At 41.3% G+C, this 21,506-nt stretch overlaps 1 protein-coding gene across 9 annotated transcripts in view; it reads right to left on the bottom strand.

Moving 5' to 3' along the window:
* rap1gapa (RAP1 GTPase activating protein a) overlaps positions 1–21,506 on the bottom strand; it is a 152,015-nt gene that overhangs the window by 98,053 nt on the left and 32,456 nt on the right. For 8 of the 9 annotated variants that reach the window (XR_009807116.1, XM_061903141.1, XM_061903137.1 and 5 more), the window contains exon 2: positions 21,463–21,498. Coding sequence is in view for 6 of the 9 variants with exons in the window: in XM_061903141.1 (XP_061759125.1) it covers positions 21,463–21,498 (36 nt within the window). In the remaining 3 variants the exon portion in view is untranslated. Of the gene's footprint in view, positions 1–1,491; positions 1,554–21,462; positions 21,499–21,506 lie in introns of all 9 variants that reach the window. The other variant, XM_061903149.1, reaches the window with a different exon arrangement.

Here is a 21,506-nt window from a genome sequence, read left to right as displayed (position 1 = left end):
TGGTGCAGTCCCATAGTTCTGGTAGGGAAGAAAGATGGGTCTGTGCGGTTCTGTGTGGACTACCGCAAGGTAAATGAGGTGTCACGTTTTGATGCCTACCCGATGCCCCGGGTCGACGAGCTCCTAGACCGTTTGGGCACTGCTCGTTTTTTTACGACACTGGATTTAACTAAGGGTTACTGGCAGATTCCCTTGTCTCCAGAGTCTAAGGAAAAAACAGCATTCTCCACTCCGGAAGGTTTGTAGCAATTTGTGACCCTTCCGTTCGGCTTGTTCGGTGCGCCCGCCACTTTTCAGAGACTCATGGACCGGGTACTGCGTCCCCACGCGGCATATGCTGCCGCCTATCTGGATGATGTCATCATCCAGGGGAACAACTGGGCGGAGCATGTGCAGAGGGTGGGGGCAGTACTCGAGTCCCTGAGGCGGGCGGGGCTCACCGCCAACCCGGCGAAGTGCGCGGTTTGCCGGAGGGAGGTACAGTATCTGGGGTACCACTTGGGGGAAGGTCAGGTGCGGCCTCAGATAGACAAAACCGCGGCAGTTGTGGCCTGCCCGACTCCGAAGACAAAAAAAGAGGTGAGGCAGTTTTTGGGTCTGGTGGGCTATTACCGGAGGTTCGTCCCCCGGTTTGCGTACCTGACCAGCCCATTAACTGACCTCACCCGAAAAGGTGCTCCCGATCTGGTCCAGTGGACGGAGCAGTGCCAGCAGGCATTCGAGAAGGTGAGGAAAGCACTTTGCGAGGAGCCGGTACTACACATGCCTGATTTTTCCCTCCCATTTTGTTTGCAGGCAGAAGCGTCGGGCAGAGGACTGGGAGCTGTTTTATCCCAGCAGAAGGAGGGTATCGACCACCCCATCCTATACATCAGCAGAAAGCTGTCCGAACGAGAAAGCTGGTATAGCACGGTGGAGAGGGAGTGCCTTGCTATCCGGTGGGCGGTCGGTGCCCTCCGGTACTACCTGCTGGGACGCCCGTTCAACCTCTGCTCGGACCACAAGCCTCTCCAGTGGCTCCACCGCATGAAAGATGCCAACGCGCGGATCACCCGTTGGTATCTAGCTTTACAACCCTACCATTTCAGATTGGTCCATAGGCCGGGGGTGCAGATGGCTGTGGCGGACTTTCTCTCCCGCTCTCATGCGGGGGTGGGGGGGCAGTAAGCGCGGCCAGACGACGTCCCGGCCTAAGTCTGGCGGTGGAGGTATGTGGAGGAGGATTGTGATTAGCGCACTGTTAGAGTGGAAGTCAGCGACCCCGTCTGGGTGACTGGAGACAGTGCACCCTCAGACGGGGGCGTGGCATGTGCTGGCTGAGAGACACAGCTGTCAGATGATTAGTTGGCGCAGGTGGTACGTGTTAGACTAATCATCTGTTGTCCTTAAAAGTGAGCGGCCTGGTGCAGCAGTGGAGTTCAGACTGGAGAGACGGAGAGACCAAGAGAACTGTGCAAGACAAAACTGAGCGACTGAAAAGTGGCTACTGACCTGTATTGCAAATTGTGGGATTAAAAACTTCTTTCAACCCGAGCAACTGGCTTCCAGCGGACCTATGTGAGTAGAAAGCTTACAATAACATTTAAATACATTAGAGTCAAAATTTAATTTAAAGTTAAAAGGCATTAAATGAGCTAAATGTGAGAAAAGTGTGTTAAATGTGACAAAGGTGAGAAAAGTGAGCTAAATATGAGAAACATATCTGCTAGAATAGTGTGAGTGAACTTTTACATTTGGCAACCCGTACACATCTTTACTGTGAAAAAGGGCGTACGTCAGGTTTTTCTTTGCATAAGCAAGCATAATACAGTACATGAGGCCCAAGATGTTTTGGGCGGATCTCACGGGGTTCTCCGTGACATTTGTTATGCCACTTAATGGTGGGGATGCATGTAACTCACATTGTTACTTGCAACTTAAAGCATAACAATTTTAACTCTTATCTCAAAACACTTTTAAGGAACTGTACATTGTTTTTCAAAAACAATATTTTGGGCATCGCTTTTCTCAAAAGTGGAGGAAAAAAATTATAATATTAATACAATTTTCTGATGTTTTGTGGTCACAAACACTCATAGAGTCCATTTTGCACAAAGGGGTTCTTTACAATTAAATCGATCAACATGAGAGCAGCATTTACTTCCAAATACATAACAACCCATCTAACATTATCGAGCTATTTAATTTTCCATCAATGTAAACAAGTCAAATATCCCTTGAAAACTGACAATACTAGATCATTCATTTACAATTAAGGTTAAGAATAAGATATTAAATTATAAATACGGTGGAAAATAAACCGGTTTATTTCAGGAAGAGATTCATGTCAGCCATGTAGTACATTCTGTCCTCTGTGTGTCGAGATATATTAGCAAGGATGACAGTGAAGAGCTTGGATATTTTACAGTATACATTCTGTCATACGTAAGTCACAACTCCTGCTGCCTTTCTAGACACCGTTTTGAACACATGTGATCAGCACATATAAACCTGGAAACTGACCTTTCCTTAGACCACCTACATTCATCAATTACTTCAGACTGACATGAAGCATCAAGGGTCTCTTTTATATATTGTACTTATAAAAGACTTCAGCATTCAACCACGTTTATTCCTTTTATCATAATACCTGTTTAGTATTCCAAATAGCTTACAATATCCAGCTTGTTCATCTCTAACAGTATCCAGATTCTCTTGGAAACAAGTCCCCCTCCACCCCTTTGGCCCTGGGGAAATCAGAACCATGCAGATGTGTCTTTTACAACGCAATGTCATTGTGGGATCATCCAATGCTCTTTTGTGTGTATTTTCAAACCCAGTGGTGGGTTTTGATCTCACTTGTGTCCTGTCAGTCAGCAAAAGCAAAGTCACCTGCATGTGTTGAATGCACAGATTCCATAAACATATACCTGTACATTCTACATATGTTGGCTACGAGGGGCCGTTAGGGACATTATTCAGAATTACCTCTTCCATACACTACTGAAAAGCTCTCACATACACAACTGAAATGTTTTTCTCTCATACAGACTACTGAAACACTCTCATACACATGACTAAACCACTCTCATACATACTACTGAAATTCTCTCAACATAAACAATTGAAATGTTTTCTCTCACACACTACTGAAAAACATTGCAGTTTATGTTAAGAGAATTTCGGTAGTGTGTGTGAGAGTGTTTCAGTAGTGTGTGTGAGAGAAAAATATTTCAGTTGTTTATGTGAGCGCATTTCAGTGGTGTGTATGAGAGTGTTTCAGTAGTGTGAATGAGAGTGTGTCAGTAGTGTGTGAGAGAAAAAAAATTCAGTTATTTATGTGACAGCATTTCGGTAGTGTGTATGAGTGTGTTTCAGTAGTGTGTGTGAGAGAAAAACATTTCAGTTGTTTGTGTGAGAGCATTTCAGTTGTTTGTGTGAGAGCATTTCAGTAGTGTGTATGAGAGTGTTTCAGTAGTGTGTGTGAGAAAAAATATGTCAGTTGTTTTTATGAGAGCATTTCAATAGTGTATGTAAAAGGTAATTTTGGAGGACTCGGGCTTAATAGTGATTCCCAAAGGCCAAAAAAAGTCTGCGGGCTATAGAGCGTTTTCATTTCGGGCTCCAGTACTCTGGAATGCCCTCCCGGTAAAAGTTTGAGATGCCACCTCAGTAGAAGCATTTAAGTCTCACCTTAAAACTCATTTGTATACTCTAGCCTTTAAATAGACTCCCTTTTTAGACCAGTTGATCTGCCGTTTCTTTTCTTTTTCTCCTATGTCCCACTCTCCCTTGTGGAGGGGGTCCGGTCCGATCCGGTGGCCATGTACTGCTTGCCTGTGTATCGGCTGGGGACATCTCTGCGCTGCTGATCCGCCTCCGCTTGGGATGTTTTCCTGCTGGCTCCGCTGTGAACGGGACTCTCGCTGCTGTGTTGGATCTGCTTTGGACTGGACTCTCGCGACTGTGTTGGATCCATTATGGATTGAACTTTCACAGTATCATGTTAGACCCGCTCAACATCCATTGCTTTCCTCCTCTCCAAGGTTCTCATAGTCATCATTGTCACCGACGTCCCACTGGGTGTGAGTTTTCCTTGCCCTTATGTGGACCTACCGAGGATGTCGTAGTGGTTTGTGTTGTGGTTTGTACAGCCCTTTGAGACACTAGTGATTTAGGGCTATATAAGTAAACATTGATTGATTGATAATTTTGAACAATCTCCCTAACGGCCCCAAAAACATTTCAGTTGTTTATGTGAAAGCATTTCAGTAGTGTGAATGAGAGCGTTTCAGTAGTATGTGTGAGAGAAAAATATGTCAGTTGTTTATATGAGAACATTTCAGTAGTGTGTATGAGAGTGTTTCAGTAGTGTGCGTGAAAGAAAAACATTTCAGTTATTTATGTGCAAGCATTTCAGTAGTGTGAATAAGAATCTTTCAATAGTGGGAATGAGACTGTTTCAGTAGTGTGTGTGAGAGAAAAACATTTTAGCTGTTTATGTGAGAGCATTTCAGTCGTGTATGTAAGAGGTAATTCTGAATAATGTCCCTAATGGCCACAAAAAATGTCAGTTGTTTATGTGAGAGCATTTCAGTAGTGTGTATGAGAGTGTTTCAGTTGTGTGTGTGAGAGAAAAACATTTCAGTTGTTTATGTGAGAGCATTTCAGTAGTGTGTATAAGAGTGTTTTAGTAGTGTGAATGACAGTGTTTTAGTAGTGTGTGTGCCAGAAAAACATTTCAGTTTTTTATATGAGAGCATTTCAGTGGTATATGTAATAGATAATTTTGAATAATGTCCCTAACAGCCCCTCATATGTTGGCTGCCTCCGGTCTTCATCATGCTTTCGAGAAGCTGAGGATTTGTCATTTGACGAGTTGACAAGAAACTTGACAAGAAACATCAGGGGGACAATGTTTCATAAAAATATGGAAATGCCTCCTAGCTGTGTCATCCTTGCAACGAGCAGCTTCCGTGTTTGTTTTTTTATTGTTTAAGTCGGGGTCTCAAACTCAATTTACCTGGGGGCCACAAGATGCAGAATCTGGGTGAGGCTGGGCCGCGAGAAAATATTTCTTAAAAAATCTAACATGCACTTTTTAATGAATTCACCTTCTATGAATGGCTATCCCGCCCTAGAAACATACTTGCCAACCCTCACGATTTTTCCAGGAGAATCCTGAATTTCACTGCACCTCCCGACAATCTAACGTGCAACCATTCTCCCGAATTTGTCCCAATTTTCAACCGGCCGACATTATTAAGGGCTGCCGTGACTGCACTGCCTCTAACGTCCTCTACAACAGTGGTTCCCAACCTTTTTTCAGTGATGTACCCCCTGTGAACATTTTTTTTTTAATTCAAGTACCCCCTAATCAGAGCAAAGCATTTTTTGTTGAAAAAAGGAGATAAAGAAGTAAAATACAGCACTATGTCATCAGTTTCTGATTTATTAAATTGTATAACTGTGCAAAATATTGCTCATTTGTAGTGGTCTTTCTTGAACTATTTGGAAAAAGAGATATAAAATAACAAAAAATTTGTTGAAAAATAAACAAGTGGTTTAATTATAAATAAAGATTTCTACACTTAGAAGTAATCATCAACTTCAAGTGCCCTCTTTGGGGATTGTAATAGAGATCCATCTGGATTCATGAACTTAATTCTAAACATTTCTTCACAAAAAAAAAAAAAATCTTTAACATCAATATTTATGGAACAAGTCCATAAAAAGTCTATATGTCAACAATGAATGTTGGATTGTTGGATTATTTTTGGTTGGGGCGGAGGGCGTGGTTAAGAGGGGAGGAGTATAATTTCCCTTCCGGGATTAATAAAGTATGTCTGATTCTGATTCTGGGCTTCACGGTGGCAGAGGGGTTAGTGCGTCTGCCTCACAATACGAAGTTCCTGCAGTCCTGGGATCAAATCCAGGCTCGGGATCTTTCTGTGTGGAGTTTGCATGTTCTCCCCGTGAATGCGTGGGTTCCCTCCGGGTACTCCGGCTTCCTCCCACTTCCAAAGACATGCACCTGGGGATAAGTTGATTGGCAACACTAAAATTGGCCCTAGTGTGTGAATGTGAGTGTGAATGTTGTCTGTCTATCTGTGTTGGCCCTGCGATGAGGTGGCGACTTGTCCAGGGTGTACCCTGCCTTCCGCCCGATTGTAGCTGAGATAGGCGCCAGCGCCCCCCGCGACCCCAAAAGGGAATAAGCGGTAGAAAATGGATGGATGGATGATTCTGATTCTGTTAATTCACCAACTAGAGTATTATGTGTGTGTGTGTATATATATATATATGTATATATATATATATATATAAGAAATAATTGACTTTCAGTGATTTCTAGCTGTATATATTTATTTTATTACATATATAAATAAAATAAATTGTTGAATTTTAGACGGCACCTATCAAATACACAGTAATAAAAACACAGTTGTTCTACTAACTGTACTGTGCTTGCTGGTTACTAAAAAAAAAACAACAACACTTAATTTCCCCATTTGAGTAACCTTTGTTCTGCCATTTGCGTACTGGCGAGCAATCTCCGAATCCGGGAACATATCATTCACCGATTTGTTGTAGACATTCGCAAATGACAACGGAATGTTGCTTCCAGCTATCATCTTTGTCTCAGCATAAGTTACACCATCGGGTCTCCATTTTGCGAGGTGGCCCATAATACTAGGTTGTGAACTACGCTGCGCTTCGCTGACCGTTCATGACTGAGTATATCCTTTCGGCCATTGTGATTAATGTAGAAGTCTGTTCTACAAAATTTACAGGCTATATACCCCTCCCCCTTCTAACTTTCCTGGATAAACTAAAATTCTTGTTTCCATTCGTTTTGGAACTTGCAAGCGTATTTCTTCATTTTGCTCGTCAACGGTGTAATACATTGGGTTGGAGTCAATAACCAGGCGACGTGATGAAGTTACGTCTCTATACTGTTGGCTTCAGAACCGACTCCCTAATGCATATGTTTGTTCCTTGACTGCACTTAAATGTAAAATATATGTAAAATATATTTATATTATTCATATATTATATATTATATGTATAATATATTATATATATTATATTATTTATTATTATCATTGTTTATTGTGAGCGAACTGTGGTGCTGAATTTCCCCCAGGGATCAATAAAGTACATTCTATTCTATTTTATGTACAGTAGATGGCAGTATTGTCCTGTTTAAGAATGTCACAACATTGCTGAGTCAGGTCCGCAAGGAGCTGGAGGGGGCGTGGCCTCCTGCTCTGTCTGAATTTTGGGAGATTTTCGGGAGAAAATTTGTCCCAGGAGGTTTTCGGGAGAGGCGCTGAATTTCGGGAGTCTCCCGGAAAATCTGGGAGGGTTGGCAAGTATGGGTCACACTGAGGGTGGCCGTACAAACAATTTTAACACTGTTACAAATATGCGCCACACTGTGAACCCACACCAAACAAGAATGACAAACCTTTTTCGGGAGAATTTCCGCACCCTAACACAACTTAAACACAAGAGAACAAATACCCCAAACACCTGGCAGCCCTGACTCTCCCTGGCTACAATATACAACACCTCAACCAACGCAAGTAGGGAGGGTGGGGGGGGTGGAGGGTTGGTGGTAGCGGGGGTGTGTATATTGTAGCCCGGAAGAGTCAGGGTTGCATGGGATTCTGGGTAATTGTTCTGTTGTGTTTATGTTGTGTTACGATGTGGATGTTCTCCCGAAATGTGTTTGTGAAGTGAAGTGAATTATATTTATATAGCGCTTTTCTCTAGTGACTCAAAGCGCTTTACATAGTGAAACCCAATATCTAAGTCACATTTAAACCAGTGTGGGTGGCACTGGGAGCAGGTGGGTAAAGTGTCTTGCCCAAGGACACAACGGCAGTGACTAGGATGGCGGAAGCGGGAATCGAACCTGCAACCCTCAAGTTGCTGGCACAGCCACTCTACCAACCGAGCTATGCCGCCCCATAGCTCGGTTGGGGCGGCATTCTTGTTTGGTATGGGTTCACAGTCCGGCACATATTTGTAACAGTGTTAAAGTTTTTTTTACGGCCACCCTCAGTGTGACTTGTGTAGCTGTTGATCAAGTATGTCTTGCAATAACACACGTGTGTCTTGCATGGCCAGATGCAACATATAACTGGGCTTGCACACTTCCAGTTCAGGATGTAGGGGTCGCTAAAGGCAGTGACATTGTAACACTCCCTGAATATTGTTGATATGGTATAAATCGACAGGGGCTTCGAGAGAATTGGTGCCCTGAAATTAGGGGTCGCCTGGGAAAATTGGGGACGTGTGCAAGTATGACGCTGTCAAGCGCCGTTCATATTGAACTTGCGGGCCGCACCTACATTAAATTGTCATATAAAAGTGCGGGCCACATTTTTGAGGCCCCTGGTTTAAGACATGCCGTACTCTTGCTCTTTGGCAGGTGGATTTAGATTACAGAGTCGGGCAGAATCAGGAACCGGCTTGTCAGTTTTGGTTCTATTTTTGGTCAGTCGGCAGGAGACGCACACAGCAGATGGACTGCTCGGACCGGCCTTGACACTTTGCTCTGCCAATAGACACACAAATGAGCGTGCACACGGCCCCCCAACACCCCAGTTTTGCACCACGTGGACACTGGAGGTTAGCGCGTGTGCAGGCTTGAGGGTGATGATGAGTGACATCTCATTGGACTTTAGTAAGCAGGAGGACCTACACTTTCCTTTCTTAACCACTGATGGACAGAAAGAGAATGGAACACTTTAAACAAAAGCACCTCGAATATGAAACAAGAACTCATGTCACATTTTTTGTCAATAAATAGCATACGTCTATAAATAACTTCTTTTTGGAATGCCACCCAGGACAGGGCAATGGCTCATCAATCACCCGGACAGAAACATTTGTCTTGATAAATTCTTAGCAGGCCTTTCAATTTTGAGGGAATGTGAACTAGTGTATTATGTTGACGTCCAGGAAACAAGAATCTACACAACACCAAGTAAAAGGAACACACTAATTGCAGCTATACAATGCATAAGATCTTTTACACGAACTGTCATTCACAGCAAATCATTACCTCACCAGCTCCAGACTAAAATGTGTTGTTGACGTGTATTATTTCATAGTTAAATAATACACATCGGAAAAACAGAGGGGCTTTATTTAGAACCCCTACATGAGCCATGCTGCCAACTGTTGGTCCTGTTAGAATTTTATAGCAAATATACACCTACATTCACACGTGTCTTGAACTTCATCAAACTTAATTTGAAGAGCACACACCATGTGCGACTTTCACTCTGCCTGACTGCTATACTATCTTTTGATTTGGAGACATTCATGTTGGTTTTGGTACAACTAATCACTTGTACAAGACGAAATGCTCCATGGCTCCAAATGCGAAACTTTGTAATCTTAAATGGGTCATATTATGATTTTTTTTTTCCATTTAAAACACTTACTTGTAATCTACATAACATGTAATTTTGGTTCTTTGGTCCAAAGTTTGCATAGAATATGTTATACAGACCATATTCAAGCCGCTTTCTGTATTATGAGCGCACCCCTATGTGCATTAATGTGTGCACTGCGCTGAGCACACCTCCAAGAGCACGCCAGGCGCGTGTCAGTCCGGCTGCAGCAAGCAGCTGCATTTAATTGTGAGCGATCAGCGCACCTGTCACTGATCAGAAGACCTGCCTTCATAAGCCTGCACAACCTGCTATCCCGTGCCAGAACGTAGCGACCTGTCCTGTACAGTAAGCCGAACCTAGCAAGCTCTATGCAAATCTTATCTTTTTGTGTTTTCTCACCCCTTGTGCTCAGTTCTCTCGTGTCTTCCTTGTCACCCCTTCTAGCAGCGTACCTCAGTTTCCACGTTACGAGCTGTGTGTCTTGTCTTCCCGCGTCCCCTCTGCTTCCCCGGCTGACTCTTGGGTCTCGACCTACCGCCTGGACACGAACTTCTGACGTCTCGCTATCGCCCCAACTACATACTTGTCTCACTGACCTTCGAGCCTGCTTTTCCCCCATTAGACTTCCGCCTCTCTCGTTCAACACTCACGGTAAAACTCAGCAGTTAATTCCCACACCTAGTCACACACCATACACTTTTGGATTTAGTCACACGCCATTCTCTTGTTGATTAATATTATTGTTTGTTATTTATATATATAGTGTATATATGTGCCGTCTCCTTCCGTACGTACACAACAGAGACGATCAGAAAGCAACTTGAAGATGGTGTGTAAAACATAATCTATGCAAACATTTGACCAATGAACTATCATTACATGTTATGTAGACCTCAAACAATTGTTTTACATGTAGAAAAAACATAATATGACATCAACTCCTCTCTGGGGCGGGGGTACTAGGATGACGGGGCATGCAAAACAATAACTGTGCAATACTTTTTCATAACATGCTCACTACTGCCTAGTTTCTCTTGTTATATTCTTATTTTACTGTTATATTTGTATTCCCATTGTTGCTTTTTATTTTTATTCTTATTGTAATATCTTTCTATTTTGTTTCCATTTAAAACCCCATTATTTACTTTTTAAATTGATCACAACTCTGTACACTGCTGCTGGAATTTAAATTTTCCTGAAGGAACTCTCCTGAAGGAATCAATAATGTACTATCCATCTATCCATCTATCTATCCATCGATCTATCTATCCATCTATCTATCCATCTATCTATCTATCTATCTATCTATCTATCTATCTATCTATCTATCTATCTATCTTTCGGGACGGCGTGGCGCAGTGAGAGAGTGGCCGTGCACAACCCGAGGGTCCCTGGTTCAATCCCCACCTAGTACCAACCTCGTCATGGCTGTTGTGTCCTGAGCAAGACATTTCACCCTTGCTCCTGATGGGTGCTGGTTAGCGCCTTGCATGGCAGCTCCCTCCATCAGTGTGTGAATGTGTGTGTGAATGGGTGAATGCGGAAGTAGTGTCAAAGCGCTTTGAGTACCTTGAAGGTAGAAAAGCGCTATACAAGTACAACCCTTCTTTCTATCTATCTATCTATCTATCTATCTATCTATCTATCTATAAAGGTTTAGTGGGGAATATACAACCCATGAAAAATTGATGAATGTGATGGAGTGGATCCATACACACTTAAATTGAAATACTATATAACTACAATAAGTCAACATTATTGAAGACTTTTTGAAGAAGGAAAAGAAGAAGACGAAGAAGAAGAGGAAAATTAATTTTCTGTATTGTCAGGCAGTTTGTTAAAAGCATGTAATTCATAGGTTTAGTTTTTGCAATTGCTCTCCTGTCGCAAGCAAAATATTTTATTTACTAATAATCGTGTAGAGCAAAAATAGATTTTTAGAGTGTGAACTACCTGTGGTATAAATTGCCTGCTTTTGAGATCTTTTTTTTAAAATTTTCTCAAGAAATGAATCTTCTACGGATGTCAAGATACAGCATGTGTTTAGAATTCATCCCTTCTAGGACAACCAACCCCGTGGTCTTGCGTGCGTGTCCGCCATGAAGGTCAGTGGTAGATAGCCCAGTGGGACCAGTGGGCAGCTTGTTTTTAAAAACAGGCAAGGGAGTTATACAATGGACAGCCGGCCACAATAATCCATCATGCTCGAGGGACAGTGAGTGCTCTTCGTGTCGGTGTCCGTGTGTGTGTGTGTGTGTGTGTGTGTGTGTGTGTGTGTGTGTGTGTGTGTGTGTGTGAGTCAGAGAAAGAGAAAGGCAGACCCCTCAACAAAACATTGCATCCACACGCAACCTCTTTGTGTATTTCTTTCCATCAGGGTAGCTTAACAACCAATTAGGTTCCTTCCATGGAGAACTGAGGATCATTTGTTGACCATTTAACATTTATTAAAGTAAGAAAGTCAAAACATTAACAGCGCCTGACCTTAAATAGAGATTAAGTTTGATTGGAGCCACGGGGATTCTAAAGATTCATAATTGAAATATGACGGAGTACTCGTCCTGTCTGAGCACTGTATCACATTACTGGACTGTTTCAACATAGTCTTTTCGTGTTGGATGTTGGAAAGGTATTATCAAAGAATATTTCATTACACCATGGGTGTCAAACTCTGGCCCACGGGCCAAATTTGGCCCGCCGTGTAATTTCATTTGGCCCTTGAGGCAATATCAAATTAACATTAGAGCTTACCCGCCATTATTATACAGCGGCAGTACTGCTGTAACACCGCGTTTACATAATACATGCGACTTCTACACAAACATAAGTGAATGCAAGGCATACTTGGTCAACAGCCACACAGGTCACACTGAGGGTGGCCGTATAAACAACTTTAACACTGTTACAAATATGCGCCACACTGTGAACCCACACCAAACAAGAATGACAAACACATTTCGGGAGAACCGTAACATAACATAAACACAACAGAACAAATACCCAGAATCCCTTAGAGCACTAACTCTTCCTGGACGCTACAATATACACCACCCACTACCAACAACCCCCCCCCCCCCCCCGCCCACACCCCCCAACCCCGCCCACCTGAGCCCCAACATTAATGAACTAGCATCCCAGAAAAGATGCCAGGTATCTGTCTTGGGCACATCAGATTAGATCAGTGTGTCGCAAACTGAGCAGTAAAAAGGCCTGAATGGTTGATTTATTCATTGTTATTTTATTTTCAAATTTTTTAGCCTGTGGAAAAAGTTTATGTTGATATTTACCTCAGAAGGCTGCAAATAGAAAAGGGGCATTCAATTTTTTATTTAAATTTTATTTAATATGCCATTGATGTTTTTTCATTTGTTTTTTGAAAGTTGATTTTGCACTTTTAAGTTATATACGCGTATTCAGTGTTAAAGCAAATCAGTGTAGCAAACTGAGCAATAATTAACGTTTTTTTTTTTCATGCACTTTCTCTTGCTTACTTCAGGGCTTGCTTGTTTGATTCATTCTTTATTGTTATTTTATTTTCAAATGTATTATTAGCCAGTGAAAAAAGTTTATTTTCGATATATACCTCAGAAGGCTGCAAATAAAAAGAGGCATTCAATTTTTATTAAAATTGTATTTGATATGCCATTGATATTGTTTAAATATTATTACTATTATTATTATCATTATTATTACTATTATTTGAAACTCGTTTTTGCATGTTACTATAAAGTTTGGGTCCCTATTAAACGGTCAATTTGTTCAACCTTGGCCAGCGGATTTGTTCAGTTTTAAATTTTGGCCCACTCTGTATTTGAGTTTGACACCCCTGCATTAGACTCATTTGTACTGGCATGTAGGTAAAGTACACTGTAGAATAGTGTTGTTCCGATACCAGTACCAAAATGTTTTCAAATATTTTTCGATACTTTTCTAAATAAAGGCGACCACAAAAAAATTGCATTAATGTCTTTATTTTAACAAAAAAATCTTAGGGTACAAATTTGTCCTTTAATACATTTGTGAACATACAAGACAACTTGTCTTTTATTAGTAAGTAAACACACAAAGGCTCCTAATTTAGTCTGCTGACAGTAACATATTGTGTCATTTCTCATTCTATTATTTTGTCAACATTATTAAGGACAAGCGGTAGAAAATTATTAATCTACTCGTTTATTTACTGTTAATATCTGCTTACTTTCTCTTTCAACATGTTCTATCAACACTTCTGTTAACATGTAATAATCACTTATTCTTCTGTTGTTTGGATATTTTACTTTAGTTTTGGATGATACCACAAATTTGGGTATCATCGCTACAGGATCATACATTGGTCAAATTCAAAGTCCACTTGTGTCCAGGGACATATTTCCTGAGTTTACAAACATAATATAAATTTAATTAAAAAAAAGAAAATGTTCTGATGCCCAAAAAATATTGACATAATCATAGTAGTATTGACTGGATACGCTTTTGTTCTTTGGTATCATTACAGTGGATGTTAGGTGTAGATACACCAAAGGCGTTTGTTTACATTGTGACGCCGGTGAGATAAGGTGTGTAGTGTAGCATGTTTAGCTATTCTTCGTCCTCCAGCGATAGTGGTACGTGTAAGAAACTTACTTTAGTTTTTGCCATGGAGGCGATGATTAGTGATGTAGAAGTAGCTAAAACACTGCAGACTGCAGCTGAATTTTAGCCGCTAGATAGCTAGTCATGTCTTTAGAACACCTTTTCCGGTGGGCGTTTCAGTGTTATAACTTCACCTTTATCTTTACTTTTTAAACCAAAATATGTCCGTTCTCCATTTTCTGTCTACACACTGTGTCTGCTTTTAAGTACTCCGTGATTGTGTGCTGCCCAACATGTTCGTCTGCTCTTAAAACCAGCAATGTCATGAAGTGAATTCGATTCGGGTGCGGAGGGATTGTGGTGGACCGGTAGGGTTGGGCGATTTATCGATACAAACGATATATCGCGGGGTTGTCTCTGTGCGATATAGAAAATGACTATATCGTGATATTCGAGAATACGTTCACACGCAGTTGCTTTTAGCTGCGGGCGTTACACTACAGGCTTTTCCCACTCATTCTTGTGTCTCCTTTTCACAGACAGCAAGCGCACAAACTTACACACGTCACATACTGTCACGTCATACGTCACATACGTATACGCCCTCACGGAGCAGAGAGCTAGCAGCATGGGTAACGTTAGCTGTGATGCTAGCGAAGCCCTGCGAGTGGTAACACGAGAGAAAGAAGGTTTGAATGAAGGTAAAATTAATTCCCAAGAAAAACAGCAGGGGGTCCATCGCCTGGCGGTGGTTCGGCTTCAAGCGGGAATATGTCGAATAGACAACTTTAATATGTCAATTGTGGGGCACAAGCGTTGCTACCAAAAGTAGCATTACTGCTAATATGTAACATCATTTGAAAAGTCACCTGCTTATAACTTTAATAAATACAGTTTTGGTCAATTGACTTAGTTGTTATTTCCTTCTCTGCATGAAGGAAATGAGCATATATTAATGCAGTATGAAGAAGAATGTTTTAATGTAGACACATAGAATCATCATACTGCAGTGATTATATGTATCAAGTGTTCATTCAAGGCTAAGGCAAAATATCGAGATATATATCGCGATATTTCCTAAGAATATCGAGATATTAAAAAAAAGCCATATCGCCCATCCCTATGGACCGGTACATTTTTTAGAGGTGGTTTAGTACCGAATATGATTCATTGTATCACGGTAATATACTAAAACCAGTATACTGTACAACCCTACTGTAAAAGTGGGTAAATATCCATCCATCCATCCATTTTGCACCGCTTGTCCCTCTCGGGTCACGGGGATGCTGGAGGATATCCCAGCTGCTCTTGTGCTGAAAGCGGGGTACACCCTGGACAAGTCACCCCCTCATCGCAGGGCCAAAACAGACAGACAATATTCACACTCACATTCACACACTAGGGCCAATTTAGTGTTGCCAATCAACCTATCCCCAGGTGCATGTCTTTGGAGGAGAGAAGAAGCTGGAGTACCCACGCAGTCACGGGGAGAACATGCAAATTACACACAGAAAGACCCAAGCCCAGGATCAAACCCAGGACTTTCATATTGTGAGGCACATGCACTAACCCCTGTGTCACCATGCTGCCCTGGGCAAATATCGACATGATCAATAGCAAAGGTTATATCAAGTTCAGGAGGCGAAACTAACGTGATCATTTCAGTGATGTTCAGTTCTTCTATTCTGTCTTATTTTCCCAAATATATCAGTATTTTGTGTTGTGTTTTTCATATTGTTACATTGTTGGTCAATTTATATGAAACTAGGTGGGAGAATGTAACTCATAATATAGTGGCAAAAAGCCACTGCTAGGCGTTTTGTCATCTTGTTTACATGCAGCACAGAATGCACAACCTTTTCCAGGCTATACAGAAGCGCGATCTAGTAAAAGTAAAAAAAAAAGGCAGCAGACTTTAAAAATTAATCAATTTAATATGTTTTAACAAGCCCCTCGAGTCATCCAACAGCTACAAATGTATAAAATTATATTGCTAAATCGACAATATGCCTGACCCGCACACAGACGTAATGTTATATTTCTCTTCGTTGTGCGTCTTCGTAGCACCGTCGCCTCCTTTCTCACAGACATTTGTGCAACTCTGCCAGTTTGTGCACACATTTCGAAAGTGCAAAATGTACACGCAAAACAGGGGCCACAGAACAGTTTCATCCCTGATAAATCACATTGCCAGTGCTAATTGGATATATTTGCACATCCTCCTCCCAATAGTGTGAGTGTTCTGATCATCAGCATATCTTCTGCATATACAAATAGACAGACATGCTATATTGATTGTTATTTTAGTCTTTTAAATGACTCAATCATCTGCGCACTTTAGTAGATCATCTTTGTGTGCGCTAGAGGGTTTGCACGTTTTTTTATTAACACGCACACCTCTACTCGATAAGGCTCATTGTGACATATGTAGATTATCCTTGCTGTGGCGGACACTTGGGCCGTGGCTGTCACACAGTAGATCTAAGGTGGGGGCGTGGTTTGGCGCATGTTCCTAGCACAAATTTGTGGCGCCATAGACTATTTCCTGTGTTATGTTGGCAAAGTCAAGAACATAGACGTGTGTTGTGAACAATCGTGCTGTGGAGGTTGCCCTCTAGGGGGTTTTCTGGACCACCAATTATTCTCATGTTATAATACAGTTTTATTTTCGTTCTCAGCAGGTTACTTTTCAGCAGATGTCTTTTTCTGTCTGTGTTCGTTAATCCCTCGCTCTCACTCCAGCGCCAACAACTCTCTCCTCCCGGCTGCTCCCTTTTAACAGTGCGACAGGTGATTAGATAACCAGGCCCAGGTGGGCCATCTCCGCACCTGTCGCTGATTTCGAAGCCGGTCCTGGCACACCCTGCTTTACTGCAGGCCCGTAGGCCACGCCCCCTCCACACGTGCATTATTTCCTATTGTCACAGTACAACTTTTGTTTCAGAAATGTAAATATATACTGTATGTTACTGCTGCCACTGAGATCGTTCAGTAGATGTTCACCAATTAGGGTAAAATCCTGTTCAGGTGTGTATAATTCATTGTAACTAATATGCAAATTTTATGTTACAAGTTACTAAGAACGTGTTCATATTTGATATTTTAGCCACGGCAGTTATTTCATTGGATTTCATCATACTTTTAAATTGCAACATATTTCTGATCAAGTTCCAGTCAGATTTAAAGAGGAACTGCACTTTTTTTTAGATTTTGCCTATCGTTCACAATCATTATGAGAGACAAGAACATGTCTTTTTGGGCAAAACATTTTTAAAGGACTGCATTTCCCTTTCAAGCTTTAAAGAGTGTCAAATTTCAGCTCAACACTATGAATCAAACAAACTATTCCATTACACAATATAGTATTGCTATTCCTTTTTAGCAGATTTGGTACTAAATAGTAGTTTTTGTTGTTGTTTAATATCACGAAAGACAACCTAAATAAATGTAGTTGTCTATGGAGTGTGCAATAGAACAAAGTAAAATAAAATAAATGAATCTTTAAATAATTACTTAAATGGGTCATTAAATATTTATAATTGAAATTAAATATGTAACTGTGCTATTAAATGTGCCATCATTTAATTTAATGTAAAATTACATTAAACTATGTAATCAACATTGATTACAATGTGGGCAGCACGGTGGTAGAGAGGTTAGTGCGTCAGCCCCCCAATACGAAGGTCCTGGGTTCAATCCTGCCCTCGGGATCTTTCTGTGTGAAGTTTGCATGTTCTCCCTGTGACTGCGTGGGTTCCCTCCGGGTACTCCGGCTTCCTCCCATTTCCAAAGACATTCACCTGGGGATAGGTTGATTGGCAACACTAAATTGGCCCTAGTGTGTGAATGTGAGTGTGAATGTTGTCTGTCTATCTGTGTTGGCCCTGCGATGAGGTGGCATCGCCTTCCCCCTGAATGCAGCCCAGATAGGCTCCAGCACCCCCCGCGACCCCGAACGGGACAAGCGGTAGAAAATGGATGGATGGATGATTACAATGTTTCATGATTTAATGAATTATTTCACAATGTAATGAGTTACTGATTTAATTTTTTTATGATTTAGTGGTTTATTTCATGACTCGGAGTAATTATTATGTAACTTGATGCGCTACCATCACCCGGAGTAGATGAAGACAGCTAAACTAAACGTCACTTTGTGAGATATTTACTTTATTCAAAGTTAAAATGGGAGTTCACTTTTCTGAGAAAATGCACTTTCCAAACTTCATCCATCCATCCATTTTCTACCGCTTATTCCCTTTTGGAGTCACGGGGGGCGCTGGCGCCTATCTCAGCTACAATCGGGCGGAAGGCGGGTACACATTGGACAAGTCGCCACCTGATATAAAAAAATGTCCCCCATAGGGGTCTCTGCTTTTTTAGAAAGCAAAAATTGAGAGACTGTACAATATTGTTTTACCTTTGTTACACTGGACTTTAAAGACTCTTAACTGTAAGGTTTTAAAAAAATATATATTTACTTGTAACATTGGATGTTTCTGCACAATTGTTTGCACTAAAAGTATATGTTTGTGGTAATAAATATGATTAGAACATGTGAGCATTATGCATTAAGTGTATTTATCCTAAACATTAATGCCACTTCCCTGCTACCCCGAACGGGACAAGCGGTGGGAAATGGATGGATTAATGCCACTTCACTGTACACACTATTATATATTATATAATAGATATACTTGCAGTGTGTATATAAAACGTTGACTCCTTGCCACATCTTCCAAGCGTTTTTTATCATCTTTAAATTCACCCCCCCCCAAGAAAAAAAAAAAGCCTTATGTGTTCTAGTCTCTCATAATGACTGTGAACGATAGGCAAAAATCCATAAAAAGTGCAGTTCCACTTTCATAGTATAGTTCAGTGTTTTTCAACATTGTGCCGTGAGATACAGTCTGGTGTGCCGTGGGAGATGATCTAGTTTCACCTAGTTGGGTTACAAATATTTTTTGCAAACCAGTAATTATAGTCTGCAAAAAATGTGTTGTTGTTGAGTGTCTGTACTGTCTAGAACTCGGCAGAGTAACCGTGTAATACTCTTTCATATCAGTAGGTGGCAGCCGGTAGCTAATAGCTTTGTAGATGTCGGAAACAGCGGGAGGCAGCATGCAGGTAAAAAGGTGTCTAATGCTTAAACAAAAAACAAACAAGAGGTGAGTGCCCCTAAGAAAAGGCATTGAAGATTAGGGAAGACTATGCAGAACAACACGAAAACTGAACTGGCTACAAAGTAAACAAAAACAGAATGCTGGACGACAGCAAAGACTTACTGTGGAGCAAGGACGGCGTCCACAATGTACATCCAAACGTGACAATCAACAATGTCCCCACAAAGAAGGATAAAAACAACCGAAAAATGTTTGACTGCTAAAACTAAGTAGATGCGGGAAATATCGCTCAAAGGAAAACATGAAACTACTACAGGAATATACAAAAAAACAGGAAAAGCCACCAAAATAGGAGCGAAAGACAAGAACTAAAACACTACACACAGGAAAACAGCAAAAAAAGTCCTAATCAGTCAGGGTGTGATGTGACAGGTAGTGACAGTACACCTACTTTGAGACAAGAGCTATATTGATTCATGTTCGGTTATGGTTTAAAGTCATATCCAACAATTGCGACAACAACTTTTTACTGTCAACTGAGTTTTGATTTTTAAGGATTTCTGCTGGTGGTGTGCCTCTGCATTTTTTCAAGGCAAAAAATGTGCCGTGGCTCAAAAAAGGTTAAAAAACACTGCTATAGTTAACAACTGTCATGATCATTAGAGTTTTAGAATTACATCAATGAATAATGATAGTTATGACCAAAAACTAATAGAGTGGAGAATTGAAGAGACTTTCTGATTCATAAAATTTGGGCATTTTGCAGGGATGTGATGTGGCTTTAGCTCACTATCTCATTTAAAACCACATCATGTCCAACTTTCATTAACTTAAGATGGATTTTGGCTTTAGCTCCCAGCGTGTGAAAAGCTTTTATTTAACCTCTGTCTCTGGGCTTAACGCGGCCTCAATAGAACTGTGGGGAGGAGAGAATTCTCACTGAGAGTTAGTGAAATGGTTACTGCTGCTTTCACCCGCCTGTTCTTTATGATATGATGTCTATCAGTCCAGTCTGCAGGAAACATCTTCCAACTAGATAAGCAAACTGTTGGACTGAAACACTCAAAACCTCATATTGCTTTGGTTCAAAATTGTGTACCTGCTTTGTGCTCCTTAGGCCAGTGTTTTTCAGCCACTGTGCCGCGGCACACTAGTAAGCCATGAGATAGTCTGGTGTGCCGTGGGACATTATCTAATTCCACATATTTGGGTTAAAAATATTTTTTGCAAACCAGTAATTTTAGCCTGCAAATAATGTGCCGTTTTTGAGTGTCGGTGCTGTCTAGAGCTTGGCAGCGTAACCGTGTTATAGTCTTCCATATCAGTAGGTGGCAACAGGGAGCTAATTGCTTTGGTGATGTCAGGAACACGTTGTGTGAGATGCCAATGGTTTGTCGTGATCCCTAATGCTCAAACGAAAAATAAACAAAATGTGAGTGGCCCTAAGAAAAGGCATTGAATCTTAGGGATGGCGACGCAGAACGAAACTAAAACTGAACTGGCAGCAAAATAAACCAAAACAGAATTCTGGACGACAGCAAAGACTTACTGTGGAGCATAGATGGTGTCCACAAAGTACATCCGAACATGACATGGCAAACAACACTGTCCCCACAAAGAAGGATAAAAACAACTAACATATTCTTGATTGCTAAGACAAAGTAGATTTGGGAAATATCGCTCAAAGGAAGACATGAAACTGCGACAGGAAAATACCAAAAAGAGAGAAAGCCGCCAAAATAGGAGCACATGACTAGAACTAAAACACTACACACAGGAAAACAGCAATAGACTCAAAATAAGTCACGACATGATGTGACAGGTCGTGACAGTACACCTACTTTGAGACAAGAGCTATATTGATGCATGGTTGGTGATTGTTTAAAGTCATATCCAACAATTGCGACAACGACTGAGTTTTGTTTAGTCATGATTTCTGCTGGTGGTGAGCCTTCGGATATTTTCAATGAAAAAAGAAAGGTTGAAAAACACTGCCTTGGCGAGCTTTTGTCCAACTTGGTTTGTTTTCCTTCCTAGATCCATACACTGCGTATGTTTTGTTTGCAAATAGGCATCTAAATTCTTACATATTTATAGTACATGCTCATGTCTCGCCTGCCGCCATCATGCCACGCACTGCAGCCCTCCATCCTTGCAGACAGAGCCGTGCCAGCACCTGCAGAGAGGGCTGCAAACACACCCAGACTGTTTCCCCACTGCTGCCCATCTGCTCTCCTCGCCTTCATTCATCTTCCTTACGATCAGCTCAGTGGGCTCATTCACACGTTTAGCAACCAGCATCGTAAACTGCGAGATCATAGCCGACTAACACATTGTCGGCCAGTATACGTAATTGTGCAGGAAACAGAACTCACCATATGCTTCTTGCCTTGGAGAAAGTCTTGTCCACCCTGGAAAT

This window comes from Nerophis ophidion, linkage group LG06 (genome assembly GCF_033978795.1).
Source record: "Nerophis ophidion isolate RoL-2023_Sa linkage group LG06, RoL_Noph_v1.0, whole genome shotgun sequence".
NCBI classification, from domain to species: domain Eukaryota; kingdom Metazoa; phylum Chordata; class Actinopteri; order Syngnathiformes; family Syngnathidae; genus Nerophis; species Nerophis ophidion.
The sequence above is the reverse complement of the archived record's forward strand: the minus strand, read 5'-3'. Positions and strand labels throughout refer to the sequence as shown.